The following is an 18,207-nucleotide window of genomic DNA, read 5'->3' as shown; positions in this document are numbered from 1 at the left end:
TAAACTGTTGGGTCCTAAACTCCCAAAATCAATACCAACCTTCCTTTTGTGGTCATAAACATTGTGTTTAAATTTCATAGATTTCTATTTACTTAACCTAAGGTTATTGTGCAAAAACCAAGAAAAATGCTTATTTGGGCCCTTTATTGGCCCCTTATTCCTAAACTATTGAAACCAAAACTCCCAAAATCAATCCCAATCTTTCTTTTGTGGTCATAAACCTTGTGTCAAAATTTCATAGATTTCTATTAACTTAAACTAAAGTTATGGTGCGAAAACCAAGAAAATGCTTATTTGGGCCCTTTTTGGCCCCTTATTCCTAAAATGTTGGGACCAAAACTCCCAAAATCAATCCCAATCTTCCTTTTATGGTCATAAACCTTGTGTTAAAATTTCATAGATTTCTATTCACTTTTACTAAAGTTAGAGTGCGAAAACTTTATACCTGTTTACTTGTTAGAGACCTTAAGTGATCTGTACAGTGGAAATTTAAATGAAGATTTCATTTTTTTTTGATTATTTAGTAATTAAGATAATTGTGAAAAAATCCCCAGACATAAATTAGATCTTTAAAAAAATCAAAATAAATAGTAGAAAAACACAAAAATAATACCTTGTGTTCCGGTTTGGAGTAAGAATTGAAAAATTCAAATTCAAAATAAACCTAAAAGCCATTTTTTTGTTGTTGCAGGTGTACTAGAATCCCTATATTTACCATTACAGTGACTTGACTGTTAGTGTTGCTCTCCAACAATTGCAACTCATTCAAAATTTTGACCAAATTGCAATTTGTTTTATATAATCAAATTGTTCTACTGGTCAGTTTAAATATTTTCATAGCAATTCAAAATAACAAGTTCACCTTAAGCATTGTTATGACTATAATATACTTATACAAACTGATGGACTAATTTTGTCACAACATCATTTAAGTGGAGTTTTAAAAAGTCTTATAGGATTGTAAGTATGTTTTATTTTATCACCTTGCACTATCATATTATGACTGAATAATATTCTGACCAGTTGAACAATTTGGTTTAATAAAAACAAATTGCAATTTGGTCAAAATTTTGAATGAGTTGCAATTAGTGGAGAGCAACACTAACTGTCAAGTCACTGTAACTTGGTTAAATATTACAATATAGGCACCAGATATAATTATAATTGTTGTTTTACGTCAGTGTCTTGATGCCAATATTGAAGATCTAAGAATAATCACATGTGGTGGATATTCATATCATTATAACTGTCTACTAATCAAAACTGTTTTGGACAATGAACAGACGTTGATTATTACTTGACATTGATTGTGACAGATTTGGATGACACACATATATTTGCCTTTAAATGACTATAACTTGGCATTTATGGTGACTGTTTTGAATGACGAACAGACAATGATTTTTGTATATTTATAACTTGGCATTTATGGTGACTGTTTTGGATGACACATTGATGATGGCCTCTGGAATATGGGGAACATCTATATATTTCTCTGAAAAATAAATAAAATTGATACTATTCATTAAGAAACTTCTAATTTCATAATTGAATTTTAAAACATTAATCCACATAATCTTTTTTAATACTTATTTTGAAATAATATGGGAGTTTTTAACTTCTTAAAATTGCAAAGAAATATTTAAATTTGCAACAACAAAAAATGCATTTGAAAACTTTTATCAATATGACAAATAGCCTCTACATGCACCTTACCACGTTGGTATGTGCAAATGACAAAATCCTTAGATTTATATGTGTAACTATATATATAAAGTGCCTAGAAAATCAACCTAACGATGTTAGAGTAGATTTGATTCGTAACTTCCTCCCTGGTGCCGGGGCTGGAACCTGTACTTTTTATTTCTAACTTCTACGACAACACCGCCTAGCATTGCGCAGAGACCTTATCCCCTCCTCTAACTCTAGCTTATAAAAATAAGCTTTCGTTTCGGGAGGTGTTACCTTGTCGTAGATATAGAATGCAAGTTAAATGAAGTTGTCATCTAGTTTTCTGACTATTATTGCTGCCCCTCCTTTTATCTCTTCTCAAACTAGACAAACTGCACTCCCCTATTCTTTTTAATGAAATATACAAAATTTAAAACAGCATAGGTACCTTAGATAAAGTTAAAATATGATTGGAATATCCCCAGTGATTAAATTCTATCTTACCTATTTCTGAACAAACAGCTGTAAGTTTGACTGTGTTTGGGAACATGTATGTCTGGTTATCTCTGAAATTTAAATAGGAATAATAGAAAATGTACAAATCACTGTAAATCGGACAGTTTGATAAATATCACATACTGTACTATGTAATATTTCACACCTTTGTCCTTTTGACTTTATAGATGGTTGTCTTATTGGCAATAACACAACATATTCTTATTTCTATATGCCAAGAATTAATGTTAAAACATTGATTTAAAAAGCCTAGGATAGTCAAGTAGTTATCAAAGTTACCAGGATTATAATTTAGCACGCCAGATGCATGTTTCCTCTACATAAGACTCATCAGTGACGCTCATATCAAAATATTTATAAAGCCAAACAAGTTGAAGAGCATTGAGGATCCAAAATTCCAAAAAGTTGTGCCAAATACGGCTACGGTAATCAAGATGTCTTATAGCTATGATCATCAGCTAGAGATGTTGTTTAATTACCGTTAGCCATTAAATGTATCATTGTAAATATACAGCTACAAGTGTTGTTGTCAATGTAGTGGTATTTGATTTTTTAAACTGACAACCATGCATACCATCTGGTATCCACTAAAGGGAACTCTACCAGCACAAAACATAGGTGGCGTTGGTTCAGCAGCTCTTTATTTTACATTATTAATATAATGTAATAAAATTGAGAATGGAAATGGGAAATGTGTCAAAGAGACAAAAACCCGACCAAAGAGCAGACAACCGCCGAAGGCCACCAATGGGTCTTCAATGCAGCGAGAAACTCCCGGCAGCGTACTTCAGCTGGCACCTCAAAAAATTTATACTAGTAATATATGAAGCAATTGCACTATTTACCTTTTTTCTTTCCTGACTGCACCCATTTGATGTAAGGAATTTATTCCATTACTGAGTAGATCTAAGGACAGAACTTCCAGATGTCTGATCTGTCCCTCCCTCAATAGCCTTGACCCCAGAATCTGTGATTCCTTAGTGATTGACTTTGGAGGCTTGGCTAACGGTTTCCCATGAGCATCATTGTGCATTGACAACATATATTTACAGGCAATCTGTAAAATATGAAAAACACAAACATTAAGTCAGGCAATCTGTAAAATATGAAATAAATTAACATTAAGTCAGGCGATCCGTAAAATATGGTCAACATAAACAATAAGTATTTGTCTATAAACATGTGAAATATTTTGCATTCGGAAAAATTAAGTAATGTCCGTAACTCAGGTAAAGTAATTTAAATAAATGATGAACAGTAAAAAAGAACAGTTAAACCAAAATGATTGCAAGATGCCTTAGATGAAAAAGTACCCTATCAACAAAGGAGTAGGTCCAGTAAGACCCCTTTTTGGCCCCAAAATATAGCAGTTTTACAAAATTGTTAAAATGTAAACCTCAAGTTATTCATTGGACAGTAAAATGCTTCTGCTACATAAATTTGGGCTGATTTTGACAATACAATGCACATATATCTGGTACTAGAACCATTAAGTCATGCTAAATTACTGAAATCTTCACAATTCTAGCATTTTTGTTAAATTTTAGACGGTTTTTGTGTAAAACGAAAGTGGCCGCATTCGTGTTCATCCTTAATATTGAAATGTAAGTTGTATTTTATGATAATACATAACATATATAAAGGTTGAGGATGAACACGGATGCGGCCACTTTCATTTTTGACAAAAACCATCTGAAAAATGTCATTTTTCGGCATATTTGGTAGATTTTTCGTATTTCAGCTTGAATCGGGTGTTTTTTATGACTTAATCAGTTAAAATCTTTCACATAAACTGATTGATTCAAATAAAATAGACATTTAAGTGTTTAAAAAGTGGTCAAAATCTTTCTTCAGATGAACATGAAATTTGAGGCCAAAATCGGTCCTTAACGGACCTTCTCCTTTGATTTAAATAATGAACAATTCCAGCACATCTGCATTGGTAAATTATAACATTACCTGCATCTCTCATGAAATAAAATGTAATTCTGAGCAGGGATGGGGTTGATTACTTTAAAATGTAATCGATTAAATTACAATTACTTTGCTAATAAAATGTAATCGATTACATTACAATTACACCCTATTTCATATGTAATCGATTACATTAGATTACTTTTCTTTATTGTAATCATGATTACTTTAGATTACTTATGATTACATTGCATATTTCTATATCAAAGTTTTTTATCCTCACAATAAAGCTTATATTGGTGATTTTTTTTAAAAGCCTTAATTTATTCATCTTTTTCTTAAAGGAATAATTTATAGACAAGTACAGTGTAACATGTGTAATTTAATAAAATAGCTATAGACAAGTGTCCTTTCTCTATGTAAAAGATATAACTTTATTTTTAACTATAAATTGTAACCAACTGCCTAATTAACAAAAAAACTGAAAATAAGGAAAAATTAATTAAGTATAGTTTTATTGTCTGTTGGGGCATAATTGACACATCCATTAATGTTTTTACAGGTGTTAATCACTACTTCCATTTTTTTTAAACAAACAATAGGTGGGCTTGGGTATTTAAATTTTATTGTCTTAATAACAATATCAATAAAGTTAAAAGTGGTTGATTGTCATTATTTGTTTGAAAATTTTTAATACTTGATCTAATTAGAAATAAATAGAATTATTGTCAGGTGAAAACACAAAACAGTTTTGTTACTTAGGAAAGATTATACATTTCTCTTTATATTAAGAAACAGTTTATTGTATTAAAAGATATTTTGTATTGATGAAACTTCTGACGTCACCTATTGTTTACTATGCATATTGTTTGTAATATTATGCCATATGTATACACTGTACCAGTCCGGAATGCGGTTCGATAAAATTGCTCCCCTTGTTTTTTTCGCTCTCCTGTCAAATCATGTAATTTCGCTACCTCCAATGGTAGACGCTACAGTGATGGGTGTCGTCAAGAAAGATACGATTAAAGGAATCAGATAGGAATTAGACGATCACCATTGGTATAGGTGAGTTGTTTAATAGTTGTTGCTTTGGGATAAATGCATGTTTTGGATTAATTGATAATCAGGAATAGCTGGAAAGGAAAGAAACGTGTTGCTACGTGAACCCGGAAAGGCTGGGACGAATTAAAAAAATAAATCTACAGACGATCGTTCTGAGTGTGCCACCTACACATTCAAACGTGTACACAAGCACAATATTCCCTATCTACATAATGTGTTTTCATAATTATGTGATATAGAGCAAAAAAAGGTAGCAGTTTTTTGTGTCTTGTTGTTAAGCATTTCCAGGGGAGATAATGTTATTTTTCACGGTGTGTTTGATAGGTTTGTTACATTGTAACATTATATAATACACACTCAGAAAGTGGATTAAAATAGCCTCCCACACTCAATTAACTGAATTTCAATTATTCTATTTACCGTAAGGCTATTATATAAACTTCGGAGGTTCATATCTCTTATATTCAACGTTTTTATATCGTTTTTTTTTTTTTACTATAATTGATGTTGAACGGTTCATAGTAAAAAGTAAAAAAAAAATCTGATAAAACCGTTGAATGTAAACGATATGAACCTCAGAAGTGTTATATATTGTCCTTTAATATAAGACCGGAGGTTCATATCATTTACATTCAACATTTTTTATCGAATTTTTGTTATTAACTATCAATGTTGAACGGTTCAACATTGCCATTTGGTAGTTAAAAAAATCCGATAAAAATTAACGGTTCAACATTGATAGTAAAAAACACTCCGATAAACATGTTGAATCTTAAAGATATGAAACTCCGAAGCCTTACATTATAGGACTATCGTTTATAAGTTCTTTATCCTAACTAAATGTGTTTTTTTGTGGTGTATATTAAAAAAAGGGGGAGGGGCTTTTAAAATCACCAAAATACCTTAACAATCCTACAATATTTGTTTACAGAATGAGAATTGAATTCGATCCGTTTGTACGGGGAACATGTGGTTGCAACCCCCTCTTTAATTGCCTGTTCGATATTTTTTTTTTGCAGCGTCGAAAAGGGAGATAGACAGCAGTTTTATCAAGAAGTTATGTACGTTCTGCTATACATTTGACAGTCAGTAATTATTCTGAAGTACACATGTCGACCAGAGGCATGGAACAGAGAGGAGAGGTTTTAAAGTACCAGATGCTTATCTGAGATTCCAATTTGAACTAAAGAAAGCAATATATAAAGATATGTAGGAGAAATAATCTATATGAATAAAGTTATGTCACAAAAGGAACTTGTTTTTTTTATATACAGAATTTGTCAAACGTCTCCATAACAGAAGAGATGTGAATGCATCCTTCATAGTCTTGTAATACTAATGGTAATAATTTATATAATTTCTGAGATGATATAGCAGTGCTATTGGTTTCCCCTTTCTCCTTCTTCAAAGAACTTGATCATCTGAACTCTTTCTTTTTTATTTTAAATTGGAGCCCTGTTCAAGAACAGTTAAAAGAGCATATGCTTAATTTTCGTTATCTTTTATCTTTTTTTTTTTTTAGAATTTTTTTTTTTTTCAAATGAAACAGGTTGTACATTCTACATAAAACATGCAAGTCAACCGCAAATGTAAACATCCAAAAAGGTCTTTAGTATATTCATTTTTCAACATACAAAATATGCCAAAGGTTTAAGCATCCCAAACATTACTCTTGTACAAAACTGTATAAACAGATTATCAAAGACTGTCTAGTAAGTACAATTTTAACCCAAGCGCAACGACTTGGTTGATTGTAAGAGTTCGGTACAGAAACTGAAGACTTGAGACAATATCATGGAGATAAGTATGTATACATAAGAACAACATTTTCAAGAATATAGGCGGGGGAAGGGGGGTTGGCTTTCGTCTAATCAAATATGTTTGATTAAACGTAGGGAATCACTGGAGTATGACTGGAACGAGCTCCCCTTAGCTCAGTCTTAATTCCTTGTTGATGGATTGTTTCCTGGCTTGCTTTGGTAGAGTATTGTCTGCATGTTTCACACTCAAGTAATATATATACGCATGTGTAGTACATGAAATATGAAGACACCGGTGCACTACTATAGTACTTGACTTGTAATAGTGAGCAAGTATGAGAAAAATAGAGTGAGCCACCGTATACGGTAAAAATTAATATAAGGGAACTTTGATATTCTTGAATCTGTTTGAGTTGTGAAGAACTAACATACAACTGACAGTGGGACGGTTATTCAAGTAAAGTACTATAATACAATCGAGTCTTTATGTGATAAACGATAATAAAATTGAGTCTAATGTAAAACGGTTAAATAAGTAAAGACTCTTAATGTCTTGCAAATTTTCGACTGTAGGTAAACTATAATAAGAAAAGAAAAAGATATACATGGTAAATTCAAATCGTATGAATAATATTGGCGAACAAAAAAAGTATCACATTATGTCGCCGGACAATTGTAAGATGCTATAAGATAGACTAAAAATGTATCGAAAATACAGCACAAAAGAAATCATGAAATAACTCGGTGCAATCCCAATTTAAGATGCAAACACATCAAAAGAAAAACAAAATCACATCATATCTCCACATATGACACAAAACAAAAACCAACTGCAATCAACAAATAAGACGCAAAGAATAAAAAAAAATCCATTCGCGGGCAACTACCTACTTATTATACTGTATGATCGAACACAAATTTTACATAGATCCCGCTAACATGTTTAACCCTGCCACATTATTTATGTACAATTTATGTGCCTGTCCCAAGTCAGGAGCCTGTAATTCAGTGGTTGTTGTTTGTTTATGTGTTACATATTTGTTTTTCGTTCATTTTTTTTTATATAAATAAGGCCGTTAGTTTTCTCCTTTGAATTGTTTTACTTTGTTATATTTGGGCCTTTTATAGCTGACTATGCGGTATGGGCTTTGCTCATTGTTGAAGAGCGTACGGTGAATATGACACCAAAGAAATAAGACGCAAACTAAATTACAAGAAATTGCAAGATAAATAAATGACGTATAAAAAATAATTCCGAACGACAATTGGTTAACACAAACAAAAGGAATACAACGATATAAATTTATGTTACCCCAAAAACTCAACTTCCACAATAGTCAACCAATCCGGGTTACTGTATAACTAAGGTGTAACAAAATGTGTAACAAAACTTTTTTTAAATAATACAGAAATTATGACTGTTGGTGTAATTGTAATTGTTAAAGAAAAAAACATGTCAAACATGCAAATATTATTCAAAAAAATTAGTTTTAATCACTTAAAAGTCATGTGATGTTACATATATAGGACGGGTGTGTTCGATTCGTAAATTAATTAACAAAACCCCGTGATATAACATCCAACTTTGAAATTGCGTCCAAATGTCAAATTTAGGTGTGCCACTTTGGGAATGGTCTTAAACGATTGGCAATTCATTTCTCAATTTTTGTAATTTTTCCAAGATTTTTTCTATGTCGAGCAAAAAAAAGTAGCAGTTTATAAGGAGACCCCCTAAATGACGTAACAGCTTGATTTATGGTCGTTTTAAAAACGATTGTTTGCAAGTTGCATTGTCAACAATTGTACAATATGAAAATTAAACAACGTGAACGCAAATATAAAATTAATAATGACTTTACGGAAAGTAACTTTGGTGACATCTTGACAACCGTATACAAAGTTCATTTCACTTTTCTACCTTCTAAACACAAGAGGTCGAATTCTTTTGTTCTATTTAAACCGCATATCGGACTGTGTACATGTACTTGTTTATACTGGCTCAAAGTTAATAAAGAATAAAAATAAGAAAGCACATATTATACACAAATTTATGGAAAATAAAATTTATTCAATTTTGTCAATAAATGCAACCTGGTTTTAACTTCCATTTTGAATTAAGTGGGCTTATATATTTATGCCGACCATCAAAGTCAAATAGGAACTAAATGTTTTCTGCATTTGAATTTCAATGTAGTTATGTAAAAATATTGGGTAAACTGATATGAAATTGGAGTTAATATCAGAAGTTTTCAATCAAGGAAAAAAAAATGCTTTCAAGGCATTTTCTTGTATCATAAGAGCTCAATCTCACAAAAAAACATTGGAGAGTAAATTTCCTTTTGTAAACGGTTAACAAAATAAAACACTTGGTTATACAGATTTGTTATATAGATGATCACATTAAACAAGGTCCCATCATTGTGATTACTAGTTTAATGATTTTTCATTCAAGCTTTACATTTTCTTATTTTCATCTTGTCTATCAAAAACTATTTTCATATATATACAAGATTTGTAATCAGCAAGTAATCATTTGAATGTAATCTTACACCTGTTTTTTGCCATGTAATCGATTACATTACGATTACTTGTAATCAGAAATGGCATGATTACTGATTACATAGGATTACACTGCAAAATGTAATCGATTACAGCTGATTATGATTACTGATTACGATTAACCCATGCCTGATTCTGAGTGGCGGACAATAAAAGAGATGCACTTTATAATCAAATGTGACATTTATGACTGCACTGCTGCACATGACAACCTCACAGCAATGCATATTTAAACATATAAATGGCAGACACAGATGATGCCTGCTTGAATATCATATATATTATAAAGGACATAACTGAAGAACAGTAAAAGTGACACTACCCAAATTTGTACTTGATCTGAGTTTTATGGTAATAAGTAATGTGTATAAGTTTCATAACATTTTGTTGAGGCAAACTAAAGTTGGAAAACAGAAACCAACTTTGGGACTTTCTGACGTACATACATATAGACACACGAAAAGATGAACAGACCGACAAGGGTAAAACTAAATGTCCCCTCCACCACACGGGGGGGGGGAATAACAAAAAGCTTAATACAACTTATGGTACATGGTTGTAGCAAAGGTTTGTATAGTTATATACACAGATTGTAGAATTATTCATATTTTAAAACAAACTATAAAAGTACTTAGTTCACTTTTTATTTTGTTTTATCAGGTGTATGCAAACATTTATATAAAGGAAGATATATAAAATAATTTTGTCAGTCAAAGTATTATATGTGCAAATATGGTGTACAAAGATTACTGAGAGAGATCTTAAAATACAATGAAATATGAACACCTTAATAATAAAGTAGTACAATTTTTTGCATTGAATGTTCACACTGTTTGAACAAATTGGTATTATTATAAATCTCTTTAGGGCCTGCAGAATCTCTCAGGAATATAATAGAAAAATTCAAATATTTACACCCCAAATGGTACCTTCACCTTTCAAAGTATACATTTAAATACTAAAATCAATAATTTGAGGGAATATATACCTTGACATACCTATTTAAACAAATTCATATTGTACTACTTCGATCTAGTTACATATATAAATTTATTTTTGGAACAACATTCACTGCGATCAAGTGTGTTCAGCATAATGGCATATTCAAACTCGCTATGTAAAGGGCAAATTCCAATGCTTTGTCAGTTATGTGAAGAATCGAACGAGATCAAATGGAAATGTTTACAGTGTGACTTTCTTTTGTGTACAAAATGTCAGAAAATTCATAACAAAGTAAAATCGACTGACCAACATTCTATTATTGATATCAAAGACATTGCTTCACAACAACAAGAAGCCAAAGTTAACACAGATTTCAGTGCATTAAAAGAGGAAAAAGCAGCAAGAAAACATAGCAGAGAACCGGTCAATACTTATGTTAAAGGACTGCATCAGAGTATACCAGGAAAAAAGAAAATTGAAGAGGCATTACACGGAGAACTAACTGAGTCTGATGATGATTATGCACAGGAACAGTATGAAGCTAAAGTTATAGAACAGTATCAAACTGGACTAAATCTTGTTGAACAGTTGGTTTGCAGTGATGATGGGACATTGTGGATAGGTAATATAGCAGACAAAATCCTACAGAAAATAGAACTATCAAACGGAAAGTTAAATATTGAACAAGAAGTAAAGGTAAATTGTGCTGGTATAGCATTCTTATCATCAGGAGACTTACTTATATCTACCGCAAAATCAAATCTTAAAACACTTTGCCATACAACAGCAAATATAATAAATTCAAAGTATAGTGTAGAACCATTAATTAGTAGTACTGTCCATGTAACTCAGGATCGTAAGATTATAGTTGGAGCCCGAAAGGAAGGACCTGTCTTCCAAGTTGATGGATCAAGGCAAGTGGTTGTGATGAATATAGATGGAAAAACAGAGCAGGTGTATGATCTTGACAATGAGGGAAATCCTATCTTTTCTGCTCCACAAAGAATAACGTCAGACAGTGACAATAACATTTATGTCCTAGATTGTCTCAATACAGACAGGAGTGGTAGGATAGTGGCATTAGATAAAACTAATGGAGTGAGGTGGATATATAGTGGTCATCCAGTTATCAACAAAGAACAAACATTTAGACCTAAAGATTTAGTGGCTACACAATTAAACAATATCATAGTTACAGATATGGATAATCACATAATTCATATCCTCAACACTTCGGGAGAGTGTATTCATTACATGAACACTAAGGATCAATTAAGTATCCGTTGTCCATACTCTTTAGACATTGACAATACAGGTACACTGTATATAGGTTGTAGTAGAAACACAAATGAACCTGCTATAACCAAACTATATACTGTTCAGGTTTCAGGATTCTAAACTACTGATTTTATTTATTCACCTATTTGTTTTACAATGTTTAAAAATATTTTATGATCCAAAAATTTAAATAAAATAACTTTTTCTATTAATTCAATATAAAAAATAAGATGTGGTATGATTGCCAATGAGACAACTATCCACAAAAGACCAAAATGACACAGACATTAACAACTATAGGTCACCGTACCGCCTTCAACAATGAGCAAAGCCCAAACCGCATAGTCAGCTATAATAGGCCCCGATAAGACAATGTAAAACAATTCAAATGAGTAAACTAACGGCCTTATTTATGCAAAAAAATGAACGGAAAACTTTTTGTATTTTTTTGTCAGCAAATCACCATATCAAAAAACATGGTAATTAAATTAAAATGTCTCTTTTACCTTTTTTTGTAGAAATACAAAATATATTGCAAAATGAATAGCCGTATTAATAAAATGTTCTGCAGGGTGCATCTTGATATTTCTAACAAGAATGTGTCCTCAGTACAAGGATGCCTCATCCGCACTATTGTTTTCTATGTTCAGTGGACCATGAAAATGGGGTAAAATCTCCAATTTGGCTTTAAAATAAGAAAAATCATATCATAGAGAACATGTGTACTAATTTTCGAGTTGATTGGACTACAACTTCATCAAAAACTACCTTGACCAAAAACTTTAACCTGAAGGACAGATGGATGGACGAACAGAAGAACGGACAGACGGACGCACAGACCAGAAAACATTATGCCCATAAATGGGACATAAAAAATCAATAGACTGTTGACACAGAGATATGTCACACCTTTTTTTTTTTATAGTAAAATACAAATGTTGAAATTTAAATAGCAATACTTTATCATGTAAGTGATGCAAAATATTCAAATTCAATGAACCATGAGTCATGGCATGACTGAAGATACAGAGCCCAAAAAATCTCCATGGAAATGAGATGTGCCAATGCTATTAAATTTTCATGGAAATGAGATGTATCAAAGCTCATACATATGCATACTAAACATAGACCTAACACAAATGTTTCCCCATAAACTGACATAATCACAAACTGATACATATTATCTAAGGGAAAGTTTCAAAGTCAATAGACCATGACTGATGGGGTGTGGTCAATTATCTCCATAGAAATGAGATGTGCCATTGCTAATACATATGCATACTAAGTATTATTGACCTACCACTAGTGGTTTCCACATAAACTAACATTAGAACGAACAGATATATGTTATCTAAACAAAACTTTCAGACCTAATTAATTTTGAAAAGAGAAACCTACCCATACAAGGTTTCATTTTAAGAAATCCAAATAATCATTTTTATTCTGTAAAGTGTGTTATGTACATTGCAATACATTTTTTTCAGTATCAATAATTCCTCTATACATGTATGTGGCAAATTGTAAGTTATTTTTCTATCTGTAGGCAGCAATAAAAGCATTTATTTACATAGTATTGCATTATGAAGATATTGTACAAAACCCAGATATCTCTCAATGGTCTTTGCACATGATGTCTGTTTTAATATTTTCTTTAAACTTGTAAATGAAAACTTCAATTGTTATGTCATTTATAAGGCCAAAATAAATAATATGGGCATTTCCTAGTGCTTTTTTGATAAAAATAGGGTAGGTAGGTAGGGATTTTTATTTTATTTTTCCTTCTTTTTTTTACATTGAGTCTATGGGAAGGACATTCTGACTTTAACACTGCTTATTGAAAAATGACAAAAAAAACTTAAGAATAGGCTATTTTTTAGCTTAAAAAATAAGGACGTAGGGTAATAGAAAACACACATCTTTTTTTTATTTGGCCTAAGTAAGCACTTCCTTACATTGTTTTGTTGAACAATAAATAATTCCTTTGTTTTCTTACAGGAAGATATTGTTTATTTGTTATTTGGATATTCTATCTAATATAGTGATTACTTATTTGCTGAGATAAAAAGAGATATATCATTTTAGACTAAAATGCGATTTTAATTTTTGCGATATTGAGAAAAGTCGTGTTTAATTAATATCAAATATCAAATTGCAAGTTTAAATCTTTGTGATTATAACCCTGTTGCATTTTGCGCAATTACAAAAACATTGCAATGATTTATGAATTTACAGTCTATAAAATCAGCAAAATCTGTATTTTCTGTTAACTATCAACTTCTTTAAAAATGGTATATATTAAACATTCTTTTTTAATGATATAAACTATATTTGGAGACTGGTTTCCTAATTTATTTATAACAAGTGTAGGTTCAAATGCCAAATTGAATCAAAGATATAAATTTTTCACTATGAATTTGCTTTTAATATGATAACAACTAGCAACGATGCTATCCCCTAGATATCAATCTATGATGAAAGATAGGCTACATATAGCTGGCCAATCAAAGTTAGACACCATTGGGATTCTATAGATATCTTGAATTTTTGGAGCTAACTTGATCCATTATTTAGTAGATGAGCTAGCAGTATGTTCAGTAGTCCAAATTTATGTTGCCCTAGCCCTACACAGCTGCTACCACATTGAAGACACCCAAGTTATCTTTAAATCTGATTAAATCTGAGCACTTCAATAATCAGAACTGAATATATTAATATTTTTTGCATATAGCATTAACACTGTTTCACATTCATTGCAGGCATAAGAAAATGCCTGGACCAAGTCAGGAATATGACAGTTGTTACCCGTTCTTTTGATGTGTTTTAGCTTTTGATTATAACAATTTGATTAAGGACTTCCTGTTTTTGAATTTTTCCAGAGTTCAGTGATTTTACTTGTTTCAAATAATCCATTATCATGGCATTATCCAAATCTTTTTAAAAAGGACAAATTCCAGTGGCATGCATAATATGTGAGGAGTCTAACAAAATAAAAGAGAAATGTTTATAACAAATTTCCCCAAAAAAATTTTGACATGAAAAAATTTCAGAAACTTTATGAAAAGTTAAATTTACACTGCATTATTATACTTAGTTATAAATATAACAAGAATGTGTCCAAAGTACACGGATGCCCCACTCGCACTATCCTTTTCCATGTTCCATGGACCGTGAAATTGGGTAATAATCTAATTTGGTATTAAAATTAGAAAGATTATACTATAGGGAACATATGTACTAAGTTTCAAGTTCAAATTGGACTTCAATTTTATCAAAAACTACCTTGACCAACAACTTTAACCTGAAACTCCCACGTTCATTTTCTATGTTTAGTGGACCGTGCAATTGGGGTCAAAAGTCTAATTTGGCTTCAAAATTAAAAAGATTATATCATAAGCAACAAGTTTACTAAGTTTCAAGTTTATTGGACTTCAGCTTCACCAAAAACTACCTTGACCAAAAACTTTAACCTGAACAGACAGACGGATGCACAGACGAACGGAGCCACAGGCCAGAAAACATAATGCCCCTCTACTATCGTAGGTGGGGCATAAAAATCAATATACTTCATGTATAAGATAATCTAGACATACATCTCTGATCAAATTTGATTGCATAAGGAAGTTAAAAATCTAAACCATTGATATATTTTATTCATATCAAATTCAATTTAGATATTGTTAAAGAATTACATTGTTTGATCATCGATAATCTACTGTTGCCTTAAATTCAGCATAATGGCATATTCAAAGCCGTCTTTTAGAGGACAAATTCCAGTATCTTGTCAGCTTTGTGAAGAATCAATTCAGATCAAATTGAAATGTATAGAATGTGACTTTCTCTTGTGTACAAAATGTCAGAAAATTCATATGAAAGTGAAATCTACAGACCAACATACAATTATAAATATAAAAGACATTGCTAGGCAGCAAGCTAAAGATTTCACTGACATTCCATGTGAAATTCATAGCGGACAAGACTGTGGCTTATTTTGTCAGACATGTGATGAAGTTGTCTGCCCTTTGTGTATTGCTAACACTCATAGAAAACACCACATGATTGGATTAGCTGAAGGATATAATTTAACTATCAAGAAAATTAAAACCTTTAGTCCGGAGCTTGTTATGAAATTATCAAATTATGAAAATGGAAGATCAACCCTGTCTTCATTCAAATCTTCAGAGGAATTCAAATATAAAATAGAGAAACAATTAATTCTGAGTCGAGCAAAAGTTTTAAAAGATGAAGTTGAAATGCACACAAAAAATCTTCTAGAAGAACTTGATCAAAGATGGGATCTTCTTAAGCAATCAGTAAATGATGTTGATAATACAACACAGAAGATAAACAAAGATTTAGCATTTCGATCTGAGAGTTTAACTAATACCTTAGCTTCTGCCAAATCTTTTGATGTTTTCAAAGCATACAAAGAAGAGAAAACAGCCAGAAAACAACACAAAGAACCAGTCAAAGCTTGTTTCAAAAAACTGCCACAATATATTCCAGGAAAACTGCAAATTCAACAGGCATTTCATGGAGAACTTAAGGAGTCTGATGATGATTACGAGTATGCACTTGACCAATTTGAACTGAAAGTAATAAAACAGTATAAAACTGACCTGAAAAGCATTGCACAGATTGTTTGCTGTGACGATGAAACATTGTGGATAAAAGACAATAACAAAAAAATACAGAAAATACAATTTTCAAATAGACTGGTACATATTGTTCAGCAGTTACAGTTTGTGACAGCTGGAATGGCATTATCATTACAAGGAGACTTATTTTTCTCAATTGCAGAACCTTATCTGAAAATGCTTTGCCATACCACTGGAAAAATGATAGAAATAAAGAATAGTGAAGCGCCCTTAATAACTGGTCCCATCCACATCACTAGAGAAGATAAGATCATAATCAGAGTAGGAGAGAAAGGACCCCTCTTCCCTGTCAATAAACCAAGAAAAGTGATCATGATGGATAAAGATGGAACAACAGAGAAGGTCTATAATGGTCTTGACAATGAAGGAAAACCCCTCTTTTCTGCTCCACAAAGAATAACATCAGACAATGACAATAACATTTATGTCCTAGATTGTCTCAATAAAGACTGGAGTGGTAGGATAGTGGCATTAGATAAAACTAATGGATTGAGATGGATATATAGTGGCAATGCAGATATAAACAAGGAACAAACATTCAAACCTAGAGATTTAGTGGCTACAAATTTAAACAATGTCATAATTACAGACAAAGATTCTCACATGATTCATATCCTGAACACTTCAGGAGAGTGTATTCATTACATAAACACTAAGGATCAGTTAGGTATTGAACTACCGTACTCTTTAGACATTGAAAATACAGGCACACTGTACATAGGATGTTTTCAAAGCAAACCTGATGAAGCCAAAATATATACAGTTCAGGTCTCAGGATTTTAAAGTGCTCATTCTAATTATTCATCAATCAATTTCAAACTGAAATAAAATTACTTTGATTATAAGTTTTAGATTTTCTGTTTGGCCAATTGCAGAACGTATAATGAATAATATTAATTGTTTGCATGATTTTTATTTAAGAAATGTAAATTGGGAAATACCTTATGAAATAAATTCAAACAATCAAAACTATAAAGCATTTTACTAAAGCTTTCTAATTTTTAATTCTGAATTTCACAATTATTATGATTATTATTTAATCAATATTATTATTATTAAACTGTCATGTATTCTACTTTAACCAGATGCTCCACAGGGGGCAGCTTTTTACGACCTCAGAGGTCGAACCCTGGACAGTTGGGGCAAGTATGGACACAACATTCAAGCTTGATACAGCTCTGAATTTGGATTGTGATTAAATAGTTGACACAGCAAAGGTTTCTGACACAGAATGAATGTGGTCTAATGAATCTAAAAAAACTTTTTTTTTGCTTTTGAGCAAAATACTATGCTGTTGAATATAAATTCCCTCAAAAATAAATTTGAAGAAAAATTCTTTTTAATTTCTGAAATCTGAAATGAGAAAAATTTACCCCTCACCCCACCCCTCCCCATTTTTTTCACCTCCCCCAATCCCTTATTCCAACCAGGTGCTCTGCAGGGCGCAGCTTTATACGACAGCAGAGATTGAACCCTGAACAGTTGGGGCAAGTATGAACACAACATTCAAGATTGACTTCAAATATTTGACATAATATGGGTTTCTGACACAAAACAAATGTCAAGATCTTACAAGTCTATTGCGCAATATTGTGCAATTAAAGATTTCTTCTTCAAACTTTTCAAAAATTTTGAATTTGAGAAATTAAGAAAAAAAATTGAAAACTACTACCACCCCCCCTTTTTTGCAATTAGTCCAAAACCTGACATTTTATTATACATAATTTACAAGTAGTGTAAGGGAGGTAAATCGGAACATACCTAACATTATATGTTAAATGTTTCTGAATTACCTCCCTTACACTGCTTTTAAATTGTCTTAATTGTCCATTGACCAGAAAAACCTA

General features: G+C 31.6%; 2 protein-coding genes and 1 long non-coding RNA gene across 3 annotated transcripts in view; 2 read left to right on the top strand and 1 right to left on the bottom strand.

Annotated features, from left to right (window-relative positions):
* Positions 1–444: 444 nt before the first annotated feature.
* The window catches only part of LOC143069714 (dihydroxyacetone phosphate acyltransferase-like), a 79,620-nt gene continuing 61,857 nt past the window's right edge, over positions 445–18,207 (bottom strand). The window contains exons 12-14 of the mRNA XM_076244483.1: positions 3,033–3,244; positions 2,176–2,237; positions 445–1,495 (exon numbers count right to left, since the gene is read on the bottom strand). Of these exons, the coding sequence (XP_076100598.1) occupies positions 1,413–1,495; positions 2,176–2,237; positions 3,033–3,244 (357 nt within the window). The 3' untranslated portion in view covers positions 445–1,412. The remainder of the gene's footprint in view (positions 1,496–2,175; positions 2,238–3,032; positions 3,245–18,207) is intronic.
* On the top strand, positions 4,494–6,416 carry LOC143066696 (uncharacterized). Its single transcript, XR_012975748.1, has 2 exons — positions 4,494–5,169; positions 6,186–6,416. It is a non-coding gene; the product is annotated as an uncharacterized LOC143066696 (long non-coding RNA).
* LOC143069842 (uncharacterized) lies at positions 15,263–17,143 on the top strand. Its single transcript, XM_076244646.1, has one exon. It carries the CDS (start codon positions 15,440–15,442, stop codon positions 17,141–17,143), a length of 1,704 nt encoding a protein of 567 aa, XP_076100761.1. The 5' UTR covers positions 15,263–15,439.

This window comes from Mytilus galloprovincialis, chromosome 3 (assembly GCF_965363235.1).
Source record: "Mytilus galloprovincialis chromosome 3, xbMytGall1.hap1.1, whole genome shotgun sequence".
Classification (NCBI taxonomy): domain Eukaryota; kingdom Metazoa; phylum Mollusca; class Bivalvia; order Mytilida; family Mytilidae; genus Mytilus; species Mytilus galloprovincialis.
This window is presented reverse-complemented; position numbering and strand designations above follow the sequence as displayed.

Coding starts and splice junctions, on each gene's coding strand:
- LOC143069842 (XM_076244646.1), top strand. CDS start 15,440: ATGGCATATTCAAAGCCGTCTTTTAGAGGACAAATTCCAGTATCTTGT.